Below are 22,085 nucleotides of genomic sequence, written 5' to 3'. Positions count from 1 at the left end.
TTTTTGTTGTGTGTCAGTCAAAAGCTGGAAGGGTCGACAAAGTTGCTTCTGAAATGGGTGGCAAAAATATGACTCTTGTAATGTACTTGAATTTATATGCTAATGGACTGGAAGTGTCTATTTGCGAATACTTTACTGATTGGACAGTTCAGTGTTATTTTGGGTTCTGACTTCTAGTGACCTAAGCAAAAGGAATTGTTGGCAGCCTACTGCCTCCATACACTCAACTGGGCAAAAGAAAAAGAAACAAATATATGGGGCATACTTTAATGGTTGATTATTAAGAACATAGTTTACTCCTTGTCAGAGAATTATTGGATTCCTCATTGCAAAAGTTAAGGATGTTGACCTATGTAATAATTGTATGTTACAGGGGAAATTGACTGTTACAAAGCATTGCCAATGCGAGGCATTAAAAAATAATAAATGATATATATTTGCATAAGACACTTCCTTCAAAAATGACCACAGTTCATTCCAAGAAAAAAAAAAATTACCACAGGTCATTCCAAGAAAAAGAAAATCTAAATAAAATACAGTCCATGTGCTCACATCCTTAAATGATAAGAGTAATTTGAGTTTTAGGTAAACATAAAAAAAATACTGCACCTGCTTAATTTTAGGCAAAAAAAAAAAAAAAAAAAAAAAAAAAAAAAAAAAAAAAAAAAAAAAAAAAAAAAAAAAAATACTGCACATGCCTATACATACATTGCAAATTTCTGGCATGCAGACAAGCAGGTTGTACAAACAAGATACACAACCGAATTAGAAACTGGTGCTCAAATGCAATAACAACACTGATACTCACTAGCAACTTTTTTTTCTTGGTCTTCAACATATTTATCTCTACAATTTCAAGACACTGCAGAATACAACCGACTTCCACCTGTACTATTATTTCCATAACAAAATACTGTACCTCTAATTATTAATAAAAAGTGTACCCAACAATTACTACATTAAACTTAATGATACAATGCTTATGATTACAGGCTACTGGGAATAACCCACTGGATACTTAATAAAACTCTCCTACACAGACAACTGAAATTTAACTTCAACACTAATTTCAATGAGTATTCATTCACCACATCAATCCATTTCCAGCACAAACTTCCATTAACTTCATGAGGCCTACAAGCGTTATAGAAGGCATTGCTGAATACTTAAAGATGACCTCTGACGATTTGCAAAGATGTCTAAATTCTTGTTTCGACATGGGTTCCCCAAGTGCAACTTTGCTTTGCATTCGAAGCAAAAAATCAAGGGCTGACATCATCTTTTCAGAAGCTTTTTTAACATCTAATTTTCCTCTAAGTTTTTCCAAACACTCATTGCATTGCATTCCCGCATCTGAAATCGGTTTAGTGCATTTTACACACAACCACCTAATGTAAGGTAGATACCGCAAAGTTGGCCAGTTCTCCTCACAAGCCTGACAGCTGCAGAGAAACTCTGAGGCAGTCAACAGCTTTCCGTTCCTTTGCTGCTTAGGTTGACTGCTGAAATCATCTTTACCAAAATAGGAAACAGTTAGTTCCTCGCCAGCTGCAATAGGTCTTACAGCATACCAGAATGACTCTCGACCAAAACGAATAGAGGACATCGAAGGAGAGCAGGAGTGGTTGATCAGACTTTTTACTGGGTACAGTTCCCACACCTGCAAATACAAAGGAATAAAGACTTAGGCTTACTTAGAAATAAGTGTGTCTACTGTTCAGATAGAATCAGGCCCAATGTTTACTAACTATTTTGGAGTTGTTGTGAAGATTAATCTGACATCATAACATTTTGCTAGTTGACGTGCAACAAAGCAAGATTATACGTAATTACGCGAAGTCATACAATAAAAGAACAGAAGACAAAACTGTAACTAAAAGTGGCCCAATATAAAGCTTAGTGTTCAATACTTAAAAAGGAGAAGGCAAACTTTAATAATAAAGATAAACTCTGAAGTAGCAGATTTCGAATATACTGCTGTATTTGTGAAAACTCACTTGGTATCCATACGAAGTGTCAATAAACTTGGAATTGTTATTAACCAGAATCTTGCATGTGCTCAAAAAATCCTTTTTAGTCACTGGAACAGGTTTGCCCAACTCATCAACAAAGAACCTTTGGCTCAACTCTAAGAGCTTAGCCATCTGAAAAGCATTCATGCATAAGAAAATCACTGCTTCAAAACGATGACTTTCAAAGGCTTCAGGAAGATGGTAAACAGACTGAAAAGATGATGAGTTGTATTTTCCACTTTTATCAAATCCTAACTGTTCGGGACGAGTAGGTTTATCCCTTTTCAGCTTATCGTACATAGATTTCATTTGGCTGAAGTTCCATGTTTTCAGTAATTTATAGGAATGTGCCATTGTTTCCAGGCCATGAACAAGTACTGAGCTCAGGATCTTGCACTCTAGCCAATGGTCTTCCGAAAGACCTTTTACCCGACAGGACTTGCTGCAGAATACCACCTGGAGGATAAGAGGGACTGAATGAAAATAACCCTCAATTTACAAAATCTGTATTATACTCTGTTGTATTTAACCTTTCTAGCTAACTAACCAGATAGATTTTATATTGCATTAAAATTTAATCTAGTTCCAGCTATGTAATGTGTTCACTGGTAATAACCAGCAAAGTACCTAGGACCATCAAACCACAAAATTTGGTTCACCTTTTTGTGAACCAATATAATTTGTATTAATACCTACAACTGTACGTCGACAATCACATCTATTTAATAAAACTACAGTGCATTTCTGTGCCGAGTCTAATTGATTTTAGTCGATAAAATCTTAGTAAGGCATCAAATATGGATCACATTTTGTTTGTTTGTATGGTGCTTTTACGTTGCATGGAACCAGTGGTTATTCAGCAACGTGACCAACGGCTTTACGTGACTTCCGAACCACGTCGAGAGTGAATTTCTATCACCAGAAATACACACCTCTCACTCCTCAACGGAATGGACGCGAAACCAACCAGCGAACAACGAGGTGGAACGCTAATATCATACCAACTACGCCGCTGGATCATATTTTGGAAATGGCTATTTGAGGTCACAGCCTAATTGGCTAAAATATACTTATTGAACAAGAGGGGCCAATAGTTGTTTCTATGATCACTATCATGCTACTGAGAACCCTGCTATTAAGTCTGATGTCATAGTTCACGTCACAACTAGCCTTTGTCTATGCTTACTGAATTTAGCTGTTTCCCTCTCCAAGTTCAATAAGTACCAACATTCGACATCACTGCATATTTTAGGCAATTAACTGTGGCTTCAAATTGCTATTTCCAAAATAAAATCTATACCTGATGCTTTGGTAAGATTTTATAGACAAAATTGAATTAAGCATGGTTTAATTCATGAATGCAAAATGTTGTACCAGACCATGAAATATACTTTTACAAAGTAACAAGGGTTCACTACCTTGGAACACCCAGGACAAGGAAGAGGGTTCACACATGGTACACCACAAGTGGAACAACATTTAAGCAGCATATTTTGCCCAACACCAACAGCAAATGACCTCTCCACACCTAGGATCTCACCTGCAGGAATAAATTTACGATGAAATCATACTGGTGTTAGTATTCCCAAATATACCCAATATGAACAACTTCACTTAAACCCATTACAAGATAATAAGTTCAAACTAATTTTTTTCTTTGGGCACACTATACTAAGGTGCACTACTTTTCTCAGCTCTAAGGCTTCTTGAGCTATTACCTTTATCTTACTTACAAATGCAGTATTTACATGAACTAGATTAGTCTCACTTCTATCAAAATTTATAACTTCACGCATTACCACATTTACACACACACACAACTGATCAAGGCTATGCAATACTATAAGGGGCATTCCCCCACCATCTTAAAACAACATATGACATGTGGCTACTATTTCACATGTGAATCAGTAAGATTTTAATTATTATAGCTAATAAGCTTATATAGACCAAATGATACACGATAATATCGTAAGTACAATTAAAATAAAGATATCATCCTGAAAACTGTGGCCTGTGTTCATGAGAAAGCATCACTGAAAGTATCCTAAAGAAACTTTCTAAATGAAAACCAAAACCAGAGGGGTCCTCTTCTTCCAACACTTGTTCATAGTTGATACCGAAGGTAATTTGTGCAATTTTGTTCCATATATTTTTGGTCCTACATGTTGCACTGAAAACTCTATTCCTCCCATTACCTTAGAGTACTGCTTTTACACAAAATAATTGTATACACTGAAATTTCATTAAATAAATTCCAGCCATTACGTAGTTTCTCATCTCGCCGCCACTTGTCAGATGCTCATTTGTTTTTACACTTTACGCACAGCTACTTATACACTTCTCAATCTACCATGTGCAAGATAGATAAATATTATGCAATTCTTTTTCCCATTTCATTCCGTATAATCATTTTACTGCTTTATATCTAATTTAATTTCTTGACCTTCAGGTAAACCTTACAACATACGTACGTACGTACAGGGCCTAATTTTGCTCTTTATTCAATGAAGATTCCTTTAGAAAAACTCAAAATTTCCATAATTTGAATGAATAGCTAGGAACTTATCAGACTATAAAATCAATGATAAGAGGTCCGTGGTTACACAATAATTTTGTGTGTAGAGAGAGAGAGAGAGAGAGAGAGAGAGAGAGAGAGAGAGAGAGAGAGAGAGAGAGAGAGAGAGAGAGAGAGACTGTGCATGCGGGCTTCCTAAACCATTACGATATAGTACAGCTATAGTCATGAGTTAATAGAACAATACTGACCTGGTTTGATATCTCTTGCTGCAACAAGGCCTCTCCCTTTATTGGGCCAATAAGAAACTTTGACAGCACTACTGCATGCTGGTATGCAAGGATTAGGATCTTTTAACACTGGGGGCAACGCTGGGGGCTTCCCAGCTTGGTATAACTTCTCTTGCCTAAGACATTCCTTTAAAGTACTACTCTCGAGCCTCTCGTCAACAAAACTTCTACGGGTGTCGTATGATATCTTCTCCTTCCTTTGCGATTCTTGGCACTTTAACCGTCTTGCCTCTAGTTTTGGACGCAGTTCTTCGGGATAGCCATACTCTAATGCTCGAGCAATATCTGCCAAACACTTCTCATACTCCCCTATATCAAGCATAACAGCTGATCTATTTGCAAATCCTTTTCCTAAGGCACTACATTTTCCCACAGCAACTCCACCATACCTTGCAGGGTCGATGCGAGGAAACCCAAATTCTCCATCATCAGCCTCTTCAATTTTGACATTACTTAGTACTGGATGTGGTGCTGCCACGATACTCTGATTATAGAAACTTAGAGCTTCTGCATAATTCTGTGCCTTGTAAGATTCGTTGCCAAGCAATCGTAACATATTAGCTGTTTCTTCGGACTTTCCTGATTCTTCTAAGGCCTTGCAATCAAACTGCTTATTGTCCCAAACCCACTCAAAAATTTCATCCAAGCACTGTTCTCCCCGGTAATGAAAAAGGGTAAGCTCAGGGACTAGTTTGCCAAGCTCAGAGGCCAGTTTGCCTAAGCCAAATTTTGCCATTTCTTCTGGTTCCTGTAAAATAACAAACAATGACATAAGGTAACAGAATACAAATCCACAGATATGCACAATGTAAGGTTCAATGGTTCAACTTTGTAATGTCAATTAGGTAGTAATCTCGACTTTATTTACTATCACTATAATATCATGAGGTATCAAAATTATCACGTGACATCCACATGTATTTTCAACTTTTTTTGTTAATTATCATTTGGATATTAAGTATGTTGCTTTATCTAGTCCGGGTCATTTTCCAGACGTACAGGGTAGTTTTGTATCCATACCTTTACCCATCTTTCTGCCTTACCGTTTTTAACGCAGTAGGCACCAAGGGCTACTACTATTTTTCATTGCTTTTTAAAAACCTGAAATTATTATGAACTAAATTTTAAAAAACATTTCTAAATATTGATCAAGCTTTAATAAGTATTAAAACTTGCTTAGAGGGCAATCGATACAACTGAATCCAAGGTACAGCACTCTCAAAATAAAGTTTACATTACTACTAACCATTAATACATGAAGATTTCACAAATACTATTATTACCCAACATGCACAAGACAGAGTTTTATATTATTTATGCTACCAATTTTTTAGTAGTTAAAGACTACATGGAATTCAATCAAGGTTTGAGTGGTACCTAGAAAATAAATATCTCCAAATTATTGTTTCCACAAAACACAGACATAGGGAGGAGGAAAGGGGGAGCTCAGTGTCAATCAGTATCGAGAAATTGCCTGGAAGGCATAATGGAAATACAAAACAGAATGTTTACACCATAGTTACAGACCATATCTATTACTTATGCATTGTTGAGTTGCAGCATAGTTAGATGTTCATCAGCTCTGTGTAATGTTAAGAAAAATCTATAAATGCCAAAATGTAGCTGTACCAGCTAACTAATATAAGAAGAGAGAGAGAGAGAGAGAGAGAGAGAGAGAGAGAGAGAGAGAGAGAGAGAGAGAGAACAGGAGGGAAGTGGACTCCTCGATTTTTTATCTTTTTTTTAAGGGAGGTTTGGATTTGTGAAATATATAGTTTAGTGATCGAATTATGTAATGAATTGAATCAAACATAGTGAATTTACGCCAAAGACCAAGCACTGAGACCTACGAGGTCATTCAGCGCTAGAAAGGAATTGGACAATAAAAGGATTGAAAGGTGCTACAGGAGGGAAACCTCAAAGCAGTTGCACTATGAAGCTGTTGGGAGAGGAGTGGAAAGTAGATGGAGACAGAGTAAAAGGATGAAAAGAGTTGCAGCTAGGGGGCCGAGGGGGCGCTGCAAAGAACCTAAGTAATGCCTACAGTGCACCGCATGAGGTGTGCTGACGGCACTAACCCCCTGCGGAGGTTCGAATAATATAACTGAGGCGACCACAGATGAAATGCTGTATTACAGTGGTGCCAGAATGATTGATTGGCTGCCCACTCCCAAACCCCCCCCCCCCCCACAAACCAACCAACACCAGTAGGGGGCACAAAGGGCGGTAACTCGCAAACCTTCAAGTTGGCCCATCAAAGGGTTAACTATACTCTTGTTTTTTTCCATCTGTCCATCTGCCTGTGGTGTTGGCGCATGGTAACACTGCGTCCCGGGCTTCAAATAACATCCTATTTCGAATATTGACGGTGTAATTTGCATACAGTAAATTTTTAAAACACTTTTTCAGTTGCAAATGTACACCAAGATATTCTTTTATTTACCTATAACTTATACATAGCGTAACTATTCAAAGCCTAGAACGCAGTGTTACCAAGCACGACCACCACAGGCGGATGGACAGATGGAAAAAACAGAGTATAGGTACCCCGAAAATCTCCGTCACTTATCGTTAATTGCATTTCAAATATTCTAATATCACCACCACCAAACTGCTAATAATAAGACAAACAACACAATTAGAAATGATTCTTTATAGTGGAGATGAGAAGACATGGGTCGGTTAACCTAGCGTCGTACCTTTTCGAGGAAACTACCGAATTTAGTGCTGCAATCATCAATTTTGAGAGAATTAATGTAATAATTAATAAATCATTTGAATATGAGTTAGTTTTGAAAATCTTCCATGGGATGCAATTGAACGATGTAAGGTTTTATATGGCCGAAAGATTTTTCTTCTATCCTCAATACTTTTGGAGATATTAGCATTTGCACAGCGTTAGGGCCGAGCTGGGACCAGAAATTAGCCTGTTTTCATGCAAAACTTCCCTTCGATCGTAATGACATACTAAAAATGACCAAACAGTAGTCTTAAAAAATATTGTCTTTAGGAAACTAAATACTGGAGGTTATCATAGTTCCTGGACAATACAATTAAAGGCGCCCACGAAAATAAGCCATTTCCCAGTACATTTCGTACCGTATTTTTAATACCCGAATCTATCTATCTAAAGGTGTCACACGGGTATTCTTCTGGACAGGTAAAAGGAAAAAAAAATTCTTCTGGTTAGGGTAAAAGGGAAATAAATGCTAAGGACGTCTTTAAAAACGAATATACGCGTAGTAGTCTCTGCAGCATTTGTATATGCGTGGTGACGCCAGCACGAAACGTCATAACTGTTACATATTTCATGAACCAGTTTTCCGTTAAGGTTTCGTGGTTGATCGGAAATCATCCACAATATAGAGGAATTTATTTCATAAGCTGCCTATAAGCTGCCTCATACACAGTTTAGAGTACCGCTTCCGTAACAGCCGACCATCTGATGAACAAGGAAAATAGGCCTACAACGCAGAGCTGTCATTGAAGGCAGACCACTAATTAATGAACAAGGAAAATAGGCCTACAACGCTGAGCTGTCATTCAAGTCAGACCACCTAATTAATGAACAAGGAAAATAGGCCTACAACGCTAAGCTGTCATTCAAGGCAGACCACCTATTGGAAAATAATAATAAAAAAAAAGGCCTACGGTGGGCAGTCATTCGAGGCAGACCACCTAATTAATGAACAATGGCAACTTACGCAACAGGTAAACTACACATTTTTCCATAATACACATTTTTAATAACGTAAACATACCTGACTCTGATCAACATTACCTTTTCGACAACTGTCTATCCTAATTTCTTACGATGGCCACCAATAGGCAATTCTCTGCAGATCTCTCTAATTGAGGTTCGAACAGCACAGTTGAGCACTGCGTACTACTAAGGACAGAAGCCGTCAACAGTTTAACGAACTGGTACCGATCCTTCGCGTCAACAACGCACCAAGCCAGTATTCCCAATTCCGCAAAACCACGATACCTTACTTTCATCCCGCCACACTAGCAAATCGTCTCTTCTACGACGAAATTATCGGCCACAGTCAAACAAAAGTTATATAGGCGTTTGTTGCAAGAAACATATTCACGTTATTTGAATCTTTCCTCCTTCCCAGAGTATATTTCTACCTATTTTTAAATATACAATCAGGACGGTCTCTGGCAACAGCGCCTCCCTCGGCCCGAAGTCCCACTGACCCGAACCGGTCACGTTCAGCTGCCTGACGCCTCCACTACTCATACGAAAAGCTGTAATCAAGTGGGAACTTTTCCCTCTTTTATTAAATAAAAACACACTTGAAAGGTCTATTTACAATAAATATATATACAACATATGTAATTTATGTATATACAGAATCAATAAAATTTTAGCATATACAGATGTATAAGTATGCGAAATGAGTACATATATATGTACAGTGTATAGGTATGGGTACATTTATGTATATACATAGTAAATTCAAGTATGTTGAGCTTAAAAAAAAAAAAAAACTGAGGTCTAGGTGGTTGTTAATTGCAGTAAAGGACAAAAGTTTTTTTTTTTTTTTTTTTTTTTTTTTTGGGGGGGGAGGGTTTCTATGCAGAAACAGAAAACGGTCTAGAAAGACCAGGTCAAACGTCGAAATCACACCAATAAAAGCCTAATCTGTGTATGTAGTCACATACACCCGGGTCTAAGAAGGGAGCGTGCCCGATACCCATATTCATTATAGCTTTTTCGTCTCTCTCTTTCCTTACTGAGATAAGAGAAACGCTTGTGAATTTACTTACATGACTTTTATTTCTAAACAGATGACTGTCAAGAAAAAATATATATATACACATACACAGAGAGAGAGAGAGGAGTGGCGGCTCGTGGCTATCATTCATAGGGGTGCGGTTACATATATATTTTTTTAATTCCTTGACATTAACTGCATAAACACATTTAAACATAGACGTAAATAAAACAAAAGGACTAATTATAACACCCAGCTAAAACACACACACACACACATACTCTCTCTCCCCTTTGTCTCTCTCTCTTTCTCTCGCTAAGGAAGGCAGCAGAACCGCTGCCGAAAGCTACTGTTTTGAATTTTAGTAATTTTGATATATTCTCACTGACATTAATGTGGTTATATTTTTTTTTTTTCATTTACTGCAACTCGCCACTGAGTTGATTATTCTGCACTAAATAACATATCACCAGTATCATCACTAATTTGATCCCTATCACTAATAGTACATATTGGTCAAGGTTTGACGAATTTCAATGCATACGTACCTCTCCCACGCCCCAACCCCCACCCCTTTAACAGCACTAAGACTGACACTGATCGAGAGGGCAATGCTCCCCTCCCCATACACGTACGCGACTGGCACGCTGATTTCATAACGATTTATCTCACGATTTCATTCTGATTTCTTTGGACCTGTACAGAGCACTACCGTGCTTTTGGAAAATACGAAGTCCGGATTATTCCAAGTAAGTAAAAAGACAAGCAGCTTATGAGCAATTACTGGAATTATGTAAAAAAATAGATAAAAGATGCAAACAGCTTTTGTGAAAGCCAAAACTGCCAGCCTTTCATGGTATCTTTTGACTAATATAAATGAGTTTTACAAATCATTTGTAAAACATTTTAAAGGATAAACGTGGCGATAAAAACATTAACATTCTTAAACGACTGTGAATTTCACTAGTAAAACATTTGAGGAAATCTGTCCATAGTGATCGATATCACACCTTTCATCGATATTCAAATTCATTCATCTATAGAGTCAACTTAGATTCCTGTTATACGAAGTAAAGTATGTTTAAGAATGATGCATTCCATATCTTGAGCGAGCGAGAAACATTCTGAAATGCAGGCAAACTTTTGCGTTGGTTAAGTAAAATGAAAAAGCTGAAAAGCATATTGTATATTCAGAGGTCCTCCTAAACTATATGAATGGATTCCGTTACCCGTTACTGTACCAAAATTAGGAACGCCCCAGTCATCATCAGTCATACTTGAATAACTTCTGCAATCTTCCGGGTTATTTTCCTTTAATTCTTTTATCTATGTGATATGGTAAAACTTCTCTTTATTAGCCATGGTTTCACCCATACTTTACGATTTTTCTTGCATATTTCATACTCGTATTCGTCTTGCAGGAGTGCTATTATCATTATTGCACTTATCTTCCTTTTACTTGGTGCCATGATTTAAAAACACTCACCATATCAGGACACTACAGGTCTGAAAGGAACATGGCTACTGCATATTAACTCTGCCCTCTCAAAATATGCGTAGAGCAAGTCCCCTCTGCGTGTATGGGCAATACCCAAGCGGACTGGAGCGCGCGCTAATCCCGACAGGACAAACCCCATGCCAGTCGCGTACGTGTATGGGCAGTATGGTATTGGCCGCCTTAATGATTCGGCTGGCTACCACATTATCGCTCCGCTAGCAAGATTAGAACTGCTGAGCACCAGCTGTTCCACTTAATTATAGATTTCAGTTCATTTGCTTTTTTTTTATTTACAAAAACAAGAGAATGGCAATAATTTTTGAAAGGATTATTGATAATCTATAGTTAATTTCTCTTATTCATGACTGATAATCTATAGTTAATTTCTCTTATTCATGCATATATCATAATTTTGGGAATATATATGAAATCTGTGGCGGGTGCTGCAGTTCCACTGTCGAGCCACCACTGAGAGAGAGAGAGAGAGAAACATAGCAGAAAGAATAGTTAAAGATTGAAGGGATAAACAAACGGGTAGTAATCCACCAAGTCACAAAAGATTAACCTTAGTGAAATCATTAAGAGAGAGAGATGGCAACCGCATTTAGGGGAAGAAATAGATCCGTAATGCAGATTGGGCTTAATTAAAAAAAAGTTTAGAATCGCATAACATGATCATGAAACGGTAAGATCATCACATTATGTGTTTGTTCGCAAACTCTTGCTGCCATTTGACCTCAGTATCAGGCAATCCAATAAACAAGAAAAGAAACTTTGATATTGCTTTTGGCAAGACATATTCTCTCTCTCTCTCTCAAATGAGGTGAGGCATCTTTCTACTATATTTCCAGCCAACGCTTTTCAAAGCATGGCTTCGTCATCAGGGCTATAATACAAAAGTGACAACAGTTGGAATCAATACGTAAGACTCACTAAAATGATTAATTGTTAAAATATAGATATTTGAATCGTAACATTAAAGTTAAAACCAACCTACTATATGGTTTCCGAGACAGTGCAAGCACGTTTTTTGGGCAATAACTCTGGAACGGAACACTCGTATCAGCACGAGATTTTATTATAGTGTATCACACCCAGTGCCGTAATTTGTAAGAGCATCATGTATCACTAATTGTAAATAATAAAGAGACTTGTCCCTGTACTGTGAGGCAAAACCTCGATTAGCCAGAAATGGATGCGAACACAACAGTACAAAAAAACTCCGCCTACCTTCTCCCTCCACCTCCGCAACCCCCCTCCCCCTTCTCCTTCCTAACCTCTCCTTTCTTCCCTCACCTGCCCTCCCCTTCCCTTCTTTCTCTCTGTGAAAGTTGCTTCAGTTTAAACTTCTTTTGTATGATTCTAGCCGGATGACCAATTTATTTATGCGTTTTCCACTCATCTCTCTCTCTCTCTCTGGTAGTGGTATCATGAACACACAAAATAAACATTCATGAGTTAAATATATGTGCATCGGTGTAAATCAAGGCTTTAACTCTAAAGAAAGTCCGGTAGAAAGCCTCAATTTTTATTTGTAACACAGAGTAACTATAACCAGTTACCTATTCAAACCAATCTGAAGGCAATTGGCGGCTTTCTCTTTGCTAAAAAAAGTTGAAATGTTGCTTGACAAACGCATTTTTGCAACGATGCCGACCGACAGTTATGTACCGAGGTGGCCATCTCTTCTTCACCTTTGTAATACAAGTCCCATATGGCTGACGTCCTGAGTCCAAATGAGGATTACGAAGAAGGTAACCAAACACAAGTATAGCAGTCGCCTTACCATCAACTATTCGTTCTACTTCACCATACATTGAAATATCTCTCACTCTAATAACCATTTACAGTACCACTACTACTAGAGAGAGAGAGAGAGAATGGATCAATGCATAAATAAATCAGTCACCTGGTAGGTAACAACCGAGTGGATCATTAGATATATATACAACAATGTAAACTATTAGATAGATAGAAAAAAAATACAAAATAAGTTTAAACTGAAGCAACGTAGAGAGAGAGAGAGAGAAAAGGGGAGTGGGGAGGAGGGCAGGTGAGGGAAGGAAGAAGGAGGGGGTAGAGGTGGAAATGGGGGAAGAGGTAGGCGGAGCTTTTTCAAACTGCTATGTTCGTATCCTTTTCTGGCTAATCGAGTTTTTGCCTCTTGGTACAGGGACAAGTGTCTTTATTGTTTACAATTCATGACACTCTTAAAAATTACGGCACTAGGTGTAATACACTACACCAAAACCCGTACTGATACGAGAGTTCGTTATCGAGTTATTGCCTAAAAACGTGCTTGCATCATCTGTGAAACCCATTGTAACGCCCAACAGAAAGAAAATTGAGTGACCAAGAAGAAACATCTTATGCTATAAAGAAAAAGACTTGCCTATTCAAAGATGTAACAATTTGTTTGATCGTTAACGATTCGAGGATATGGAAAAAGAAAAGTTTCACCAACAGCTTGCTCCAAGATTTCAAAATTGTCAAAGGAAACAAAAGATTTACGCTGTTTTTAACGTTCTCTTGTGTTGGAAAACTCCTTCTTACTCAAAGTAGGCCCTGTTCTGTGTCTAACGCCACGATGAGAATCGGTTAGCACGTCGAAAATGAACTTCTATCACCAGAAATACACATCTCTCACACCACAATGGAATGACCGAGAATCGAACTCGCGGCCACCGAGGTGGTACGCCAACACCATGCCGATCACGCCATTGAGGTGCTTTGGTGGAACTTATACGCCACCAAAAAACGCACGAGGTATGGTCCACAGTGTCTCTAAATCTAAAGAGATCCGATTGTTTTTGGCTTCCTTAGAAAGTTTGGGCTCAAGACAGTAACACCATTTCTTTAGAGTCTGATCTGGAATAATGGTTTCTATCCTTGGCCACTAGTGGTGAGCCAATGTGGTGTGGCCAAAAAAATAGATCCTGTAGCCACTTCAAACCCACTCTGAGTGGTATCCACTTTTACAGGCTCGCTGCAGTATTCCACTAAAAGCGTCCCATGTGCAGGCAGCCAAAGTGTTTGGGTATTCATTCGTTGTAGATTATATTTTGGACAAAGTCACGTGAAGTGTTTCACTGTTAAGTGCTTCTCTGAATTCTGACATTCAGTGGTCTAATCAAAAGTCATCTTAACAGTCTACCTTATATACACCACATACACTCAAATGGACAAACGAAAACAAAGGAACAAGATGTGAGGCATACTTTATTGGTTAACTATCATAAACATACCTCATTACCCTTGTCAGAAATATATTGCAGCATTCGTCACCACAATAGTTAAGGATCTTGACCTATGTATATAGGATAATGAATTGTTACAAAGCAATGCCAGTGTGTACTACTACCGATCAAACAAACTGAAGCATTGAAGAGCGCTAAATGATACATCTTTAAAAAGAGCTCGTTTTTGAAAATTACCTGAATTCCAAAAACCAATACTATTAACTCATTATGAAAGAAGACTTTGAATAGTATGCACAGTCCATGTTACACATGAAATAGTATATCTGGAACTTAGGGCAATATATACTCTTGACACTACTCCCCAAATCAAAAGTGACAACACTGACAGTCAATCACAGAACACAATAGAAAAAAAAACTTTGGCACCAACATAGGATTTATTTCTGGTTGATTACAATATTCAAGGAACTATTCACTATACCAAAACCTCTCTGCTAATTCTTACACTTAATACTGCCTTCTTCCCTTCCCACGATCCAATGTGCACGATTACAGTCGACTGAAGTTACAAGTGTAGTAGATTCACATCAACCGTGCATTTGACGTAAAGGCCCATCCCTTACGACGCTCCTGATTGGCTGTTGATAAGCCAATCATAGGATTGGAAACTCTCAGTCTCTCGAGAGAGTTCACATAGGCAGGATGTATGTTCCTCCTCTCCTGATGGATACGTCTTTCAGGAGAGGTGGAACATACATCCTGCTTAAGTGAACTCTCTCGAGAGACTAGTTTCCAGCCCTGTGATTGGCTTATCAAAAGCCAATCAGGAGCGTCGTAGGGGACGGGCCTAGACGTCAAATGCACGGTTGATGTGCAAACTTGCACTTTCGAACGTGAAATTCAATAATACTTCACTCTTCACATCAAACCAGTTTCAGAACAAACATCCATTAACCTCACGAAACTTACTAGTACTTTAGAAGGCATTGCTGAATGTTCAAAAAATACCTCTGACGCTCCACAAAGATGTCTGAAGTCTTGTTTTGATATGGGTACCCCATGAGATACTTTGTTTTGCATTTGACATAAAACATTGAAGGCTGACTTCACCTTTTCAGAAATGCTGCTCAGTTCGAAAGCTTTTAAAATATCTAATTTTCCTCTCAGTCTTTTCGAACACTCACTACAATGCATTCCTGTACCTGAATAAGGTTTCTTACAATCTACACATAACATCCTAATTACAGGTAGATACATCACCGTTGGCCAGTTCTCCTCACAAGCTTGACAGCTACAGACAATATTCTGGACAGGCACCAACTCTCCTTTTCTTTGCTGTCTTGGGAGAATGCTAAAGTCAGGTACATAGGAAACTGTCAGCTCCTCGCCGGCTGCAATAGGTTTTACAGCATACCAGAACGCATCTCGACCAAAGATATTATTAGATATAACAGGAAAACAGGAGTGGTTGATGAGACTTTTCGCTGGGAACAGTTGCATCACCTGAAAAAAACACAGGAACAAAGAATCAGGCTCACTTTGAAATAATTAAACCTTCTATTTCAGAAAGAATCAGGCCTAACATTAACAAACGATTTTAGAGTCGTTGTTATCATTACAACTGATAACATATTATATCACTCCCATTTGCATTAAATATATGTGATGATTTTAAGTCTAATGTATTTTGTTGAGAGACGCGAGTGGAAAAACAATTGCTGACGATTTAGTATAAGTAGATCACATCTTATTTGCTATGCCTACGAGAAGCATAGTTCGAGGTGCCAATTACACGGACTGAAATCTCTGAAGTTCCAAAATAAAATGTCAAAACTTTGTCACCATGTGCCTGGGAATTAAGGTGCAACCTTTAAGCGACATCAAATAAAAACGTATTAAGTGTCAACATTTGGCAATTGAGAAGGCCAACTTTGCAATTTGAATGATCAACTAACCTCTTGGCCTTGGGTTTCCAAAGGAATTCTGAATAAACTTAGTATAGTTGTTGACCAAAATCTTGCATGTGTATAAAAAATCTTCTTTGGTCACTGGTACAGGTTTGCCCAAGTGATTCACAAAGAACCTTTTGCTCAACTCTAAGAGTTTGGTCAACCGAAATGCATCCATGCATAAGGATATCACTTCTTCCAAAGGAAAAGCTTCCAAGTCTTGATCAAGATGGTAAATGGCTTGAAATGAGGAAGAACTATATTTTCCACTTTTATCAAATCCTAACTTTTCAGGGAGAGTAGGCTTATCCTTCTTCAGTTTATTGTAGATAGATTTCATTTGCCTGAAGTTCCAAGTTTTCAGCAGTTTATAGGAACATGTCCTTTCCTCCAGTCCATGAACAAGTACTGAGCTCAGGATCTTGCACTCTAACCAATGGTCTTCTGAAAGACCCTTAACCCTACAGGATCTGCTGCAGAATACCACCTGGAGAATAAAAAGGATTGAATGAATAACAAGAAATTCCCGCTGCTTCAGATCTTCTCAAGATGAAAAACACACAAGAAACTTTAACACGTTTTTAAACTGCCAGTCTCAGACTTTTGAATTTTGGCTGGAAAACAGAACATCTCAAAATGTCTCAGACATCCATTAAAAATTTTAACCCACAATTAACGAATACTGCCTAACTACATCAATAGGAGAATGTATCAAACTATTCTTGTTAGGTAACTCAAAAGATTTAAATTTAATCAAATCTTACCCCGTTCCACCTATGTACTGCATTTACTGGTAAATACAAATAATATTTCGCCTTTTTATCAGCTGATGTAAAAGGTATAAAAACTTTCAATACCACGCAATATAAAACGAACTTTTGACTCACGACAACAACTGGTATGAGTATGCATTCCCTAGGAACCCAAGAATACAAAATATTGTACCTGGACATGCATTTTATTTTTACAAAGTAACAAAGGTACACTACCTTGGAACACCCAGGACAAGGGAGGGGGTTCACACAAGGATGAGTACAAGTGGAACAATTTGTGCCCAGGAGATGTTGCCTCAGAAAAACGGCAAATGCCCTCTCCACACCAAGGACCTCACCTGGAGGTGCAAATTTAAGATTAATTCAAACAGGTGTGGTACTCTACGAAGATTCTTTATTTCAAGTAAATACCCCTTAATACCAAATTCTCTTTATCTTGAGAATAACTTTCACCTTATGCCCAAATGATTTTTATTTCCCCTTGATTGTACATTATAACTAAGGTGTAATGATTTCAACATTTTATATTTATGGCTTATCAATATAGCATGAATGGAAGAAGTGGTGGATGACACTTCCAACAATTTAAATCCTCTGACGACTGCTTATACTAATCTCTTAACAATATAGTCTTCTCTTGGCATATTGCCTTGTAACTACATCTCAAAATTTATCACTTTCCTCCTCCCTATATTATATTGTTCGTCTGTTCAGCAATTATGATTTCTTCTTGTGAAAAAATTTGGCACAGAAACTAATTATAGAATCGAACGTTGGTTTCTCTACACACTCCTCTTTCTTTCTTTTTTTATTTTCCTTTAAATCTGGGAGGTAATTTTACTCATAAATGCAAGGGGGGGGGGGGGGGGGCGTAGAGTGAAGGACCAGTTCTTCAGAGGGTAGTGTGGCAATAAAAAGTTGAAGAACCACTGCTTTAATAATAGTTACACAGGTTACACAATACTAACCTGGTTTGATATCTCTCGTTGCAACAAGGCCTCTCCCTTTATTGGGCCAATGGGACACACTAACAGCACTGCTGACAGCTGGTATACATGGATTAGGATCTCTTAACACTGGAGGCTTCTTAGCTGAGGTGGACTTCATTTCCCCAAGAATGTTTTGTAGGATAAGTTTCTGAAGATTCCCATTTCTGTGCCTGCAGTTTGATGGCTCCCCTTTCTTTTGTGCTTCTTGGCACTTAAACCGCCTTTCCTCTAGCTTCGGACGCAGTTCCTCAAGATATCCATGCTCTAGAGCTAGATCAACGTCTTCTATACACTTCTCATACTCCCCTAAACAAAGCATAACAGCTGATCTATTTGCAAATCCTTTTCCTAAGGCACTACACTTCTCTAGAGCAACGCCACCATACCTAGCAGGGTCGATGCGAGGAAAACCAAACGTTGTGTTATCTTCACTCTTTTCAATTCCGACATTATCCAACACTGGATGTGGCGCAGCCATGATACTCTGATTATACAAGTCTAAGGCATCTGCATAATTCTGTGCCTTGTAACACTGATTGCCATGCAATCGTAACATATTGGCTCTATCCTCAGACTTTCCTGATTCTACTAAGGCCTTGCAATCAAACTTGCAATTGTCCCAAACCCACTCCAAGATTTCATCCAAGCACTGTTCTCCCCGATAGTGAGCAAGGGTAAGCTCAGGGGCTCGTCTGCCAAAGTCAAAACTTGCCATTTCTTCTGCTTCCTGTAAATGAATATGAACAATGACAGCATTTAAGTACTAACATAGTAACAATGTACCGAGCCACAGGTGTGAGCAACATAGGGTGAATTGCTATAATTCTGTTACGTCAATTAGTTACTTAGTAGCAAACCCCAAGAAGTCGTGTTTACATGTAATAGTTCCAAGTAGCACATGCTCCAAGTAACAGGTGACATCCACATGCATTCTCCATTTTCTTTCAAATATACTACCATTTGGATATTAAGTATATTGCTTTAACAAGTCTTGATCTTTATTCGGATGCACAAGGCTGTTTGGTATTGATACCTTTATCCATCTATTGCCTTATCTCTTTCTATGCAATAGGCATTACACCAAACAACTGTTTTACAATGCTATTTAAAAATCTGTACTACGAACTGATTATTCAACAAATTTCCAACATTTGATAGAACTTGAAAAATGACTAAAAAGTCTTATATTACAAGCAATACGACTGAATCTATTGTATAACACTTCTAATAAATTTTCATTATCTAAAACTCACTACACAACTTAACATCAACATATCAAGTTTTAACACCATCTAGCTTTGCCTAATATACACATAACACAGTAAACTTTATATCACTGCTATATCCATCGAACAACAGATTTGAATCTACATTGCCCGAATTATTTAGTGGCTAAGTCCACATGGAATTCACTAAGTCTTCAATGGGAATTAGAACATAGATATTTCCACTGAGAGTTTCCTCACCCAGCAATGGAAAGGAGGAGGAATATTTAGGGAATAGAGTTACAGCCCACATCTATTGTTACCTGTACACTGTGGAGCTGCTACAGTCAAACCAGAATGACTACGAACATGTAGTACGTTTTAGACGTTGCAACTTTTCCCAGGATTTCATTCATAAAGCCTTGACCTAAGTTGGGGTATCGCGAAGATGTGGCAGGAAATTTCCCACATCTACCTTATCACCAAGTCAGAAAGGACAAACAGCTTGACACTAATGTTCTGTGTTTCTAAGACTTTAGACGTAAAATGCGCAAAATAGCTGAAATTCGATGACGAGTCATGGATGATTTACAGTAAACAAAAGAAAAAATGCAATAAAAGAAAATTGATATTATAAATTAAACTTTTTTTATAACAGGGTTGGATAAGTTTGATTTAGTTTCTAAGATCTAAATTTATTTGTTTGTATGGTGATTTTACGTAGCATGGAACCAGTGGTTATTCAGCAACAAGACCAACAGCTTTACGTGACTTCCGAACCACGTCGCGAGTGCACTTCTATCACCAGAATTACACATCTCTGACTCCTCAGTGGAATGCCCGAGAATCGAACTCGCGGCCACCGAGGTTCGTTTATGAAACAATGCGGTCTCTTTCTTCGGAACAGCCAGTGGGCGGGATAAGCAGGATTTAGTGAACGGAACATAATAGATTAGTGATCAGAGCAGCCTGTGGCGTTGTTACAAGGAAGTACAAGAAAATCCTGGGTAAAGGAAGCGAATCCAGGTTAAAAAAAAAAAAAAAAAAAAAATCAATCAATCCTGCCTAGATTGTGACTGAGGTGGGGACAAATGTCATGTTTTCAGTTACGAGGTCAACCTTTGTTAGAGAAATCGAAAGTAAGGTTGAAGGCCGGTCTCTCTTTACTTTTATACACACACACACACACATATATACACATATATATTCACAATATAATATTTGAAGTGTAATGCATGTATGGTTACGTGTATAAGTAATGTTGACACTAGTATATAATTTAACACAAACATGTATGTTTATGTATTGATAATACATACATAATATATATAATTTAAACTAATGCATGAATAATTTTTCCTTATTCCTGAGAACGCTGGCCTGAAGAGAAAGATTTAAAGACCTTACTATTTACCGCGACGGCTTGGAAACACACCCAGTCAGGATTTACAATTTTTTTTTCCTGTTGGTAATGAGGGCTAACTTACTTGAATCACGTACTCACTCACAGAGGCTTATATATATAGCCTATACATGTAATAATCGAAATCGTAAAGGCAAACATATAATCATCAAGACTGCCATACGGTAGTGGGATATAATTATATAATATATATACTATACATATACGTACATATCATCAAATATGCTATACGGTGTGATATACATACATACATACATAACAAACATACATACATACATACTTATAATATATATATATACATAATTAGAGAAAAATTGCCATCACGTCACTGAACAAACACCTCGTGAGCAGCATGAGACCATACTGAGCAAATTGCTTTGAATTCATACCCATCATTAATGGTCATTTGCGTTAACTCATTTCAGTATCTGAATTAAGAATTGATTCCTAGAAAAGGCATGTTGCTCTGTTTTATTCAACGGAACCGAAGCAACTACTTTTGCAATGCAAGCAAAAGCATCGGCCTGGCGATGTCTTCACCAGGATTGCTGGGCTAAGTCAAGGTCACGTAGCAATGGCACTAGCTTTACACGACATGCGTTATGATCAAAGTCACATTTCTCTGTGAAATCATATTTCCACTATTGTAATACACTGTTAACTCCAGTCAACACTATTTTCAACACTAATTTCTTACGATCTTCACCACTCGGCAATTCTTTACAATGTGTACAAACTTTGGTTGCACATTGAACATTCGACCGCTCTGTGCTTATATAGCAGACTTCCCCCAATCCTTATCTGCAACGTATGACGGCTCAGTATTACCAGATCCTCACGACAGCGATACCTTACTCTCCCCTCGTGAAAATCATCTTCGGCGAATTTTACAGCCACATCCAAACAACTGTCATGTACGTACATGTTCACTGCAAGAAATACATTCAATTTACTCTGATCTTTTTCCTCCCTGCCGAAGTATATTCCCACAAACTTCAAAATATATTTTAATCGGGCGGGTGGTCTGTTCTGGCAACATCGAGCAGCTCCCTAGGCCAACTCACAGCTACCCTTACCGAACATGTTCAAGTTGAATCTCGTTCAGTACCCGTAAGAGGGGTTGCAATCAACAAGTTTGCAATAGCGGATCCAGAAAGATTTCATGGGGTGGGGAGGGTGGCCGGGGGACCAATGTTCATATTACACACGCACACACATTTTTATATTTTATATGAGTAGAAATTATGAAATAGCAATCGCCTGTTCTATCAGGAAATATTTTGTAAATAAAAATTTTATTATTATTATTATTATCTTGATCTATTGCCTTTGTTTTGTTATTGTTGTTATTATTATCATTGGTAGAATAAAAAAAATTCCTAAGCTTATGCTTTTTTTTCAACAGAAAAAAAAAAGACTAACGCTCAAAAATTGATTTCACAATACATCTACGTATCTGGACTGACCAGCACAGGAATAAATAGCACCCATTACAGTAGACATA

The 22,085-nt window shown here is 37.9% G+C and overlaps 2 protein-coding genes across 6 annotated transcripts; both read right to left on the bottom strand.

Moving 5' to 3' along the window:
- Positions 1–253: 253 nt before the first annotated feature.
- On the bottom strand, positions 254–8,754 carry LOC135202954 (SET and MYND domain-containing protein 4-like). 5 transcript variants are annotated; one of them, XM_064232456.1, is made up of 5 exons: positions 8,602–8,754; positions 4,782–5,568; positions 3,431–3,552; positions 1,998–2,468; positions 254–1,660 (listed from the first exon to the last, which is right to left on the bottom strand). In XM_064232456.1, the coding sequence occupies exons 2-5, from the start codon at positions 5,554–5,556 to the stop codon at positions 1,085–1,087; spliced, it is 1,944 nt and encodes a 647-aa protein (XP_064088526.1). In that variant the 5' UTR covers positions 5,557–5,568; positions 8,602–8,754; the 3' UTR covers positions 254–1,084. The 5 variants fall into 5 exon arrangements, with proteins under 5 accessions (XP_064088526.1, XP_064088529.1, XP_064088527.1 ...); XM_064232459.1 differs by having other exon boundaries at positions 1,998–2,144; XM_064232457.1 differs by having other exon boundaries at positions 4,782–5,575; positions 8,602–8,746.
- A 6,929-nt stretch (positions 8,755–15,683) lies between these two features.
- Positions 15,684–21,412, bottom strand: LOC135202772 (SET and MYND domain-containing protein 4-like). The gene is made up of 5 exons (XM_064232235.1): positions 21,279–21,412; positions 17,933–18,680; positions 17,181–17,302; positions 16,198–16,678; positions 15,684–15,745 (listed from the first exon to the last, which is right to left on the bottom strand). Exons 1-5 carry the CDS (start codon positions 21,336–21,338, stop codon positions 15,684–15,686), a joined length of 1,473 nt encoding a protein of 490 aa, XP_064088305.1. The 5' UTR covers positions 21,339–21,412.
- Between the last annotated feature and the right edge of the window lie 673 nt (positions 21,413–22,085).

The sequence above is a fragment of the Macrobrachium nipponense genome, chromosome 33 (assembly GCF_015104395.2).
Source record: "Macrobrachium nipponense isolate FS-2020 chromosome 33, ASM1510439v2, whole genome shotgun sequence".
In the NCBI taxonomy this organism is placed as follows: Eukaryota; Metazoa; Arthropoda; class Malacostraca; order Decapoda; family Palaemonidae; genus Macrobrachium; species Macrobrachium nipponense.
This window is presented reverse-complemented; position numbering and strand designations above follow the sequence as displayed.

Bases quoted from the DNA above. Each gene is read 5' to 3' on its own strand.
- LOC135202954 (XM_064232456.1), bottom strand. From the start codon at position 5,556: ATGGCAAAATTTGGCTTAGGCAAACTGGCCTCTGAGCTTGGCAAACTA. The intron at 3,553-4,781 runs GTCAGTATTGTT...TTATTCCTGCAG, and splicing joins AGCAAGAGATATCAAACCAG to GTGAGATCCTAGGTGTGGAG. The intron at 1,661-1,997 runs GTGAGTTTTCAC...TTGTATTTGCAG, and splicing joins ACACTTCGTATGGATACCAA to GTGTGGGAACTGTACCCAGT.
- LOC135202772 (XM_064232235.1), bottom strand. From the start codon at position 21,338: ATGTTCAATGTGCAACCAAAGTTTGTACACATTGTAAAGAATTGCCGA. The intron at 18,681-21,278 runs GTAAGAAATTAG...ATTCATTTACAG, and splicing joins ATTGCCGAGTGGTGAAGATC to GAAGCAGAAGAAATGGCAAG. The intron at 16,679-17,180 runs GTAGTGTACCTT...TTTATTCTCCAG, and splicing joins CTTGTCCTGGGTGTTCCAAG to GTGGTATTCTGCAGCAGATC.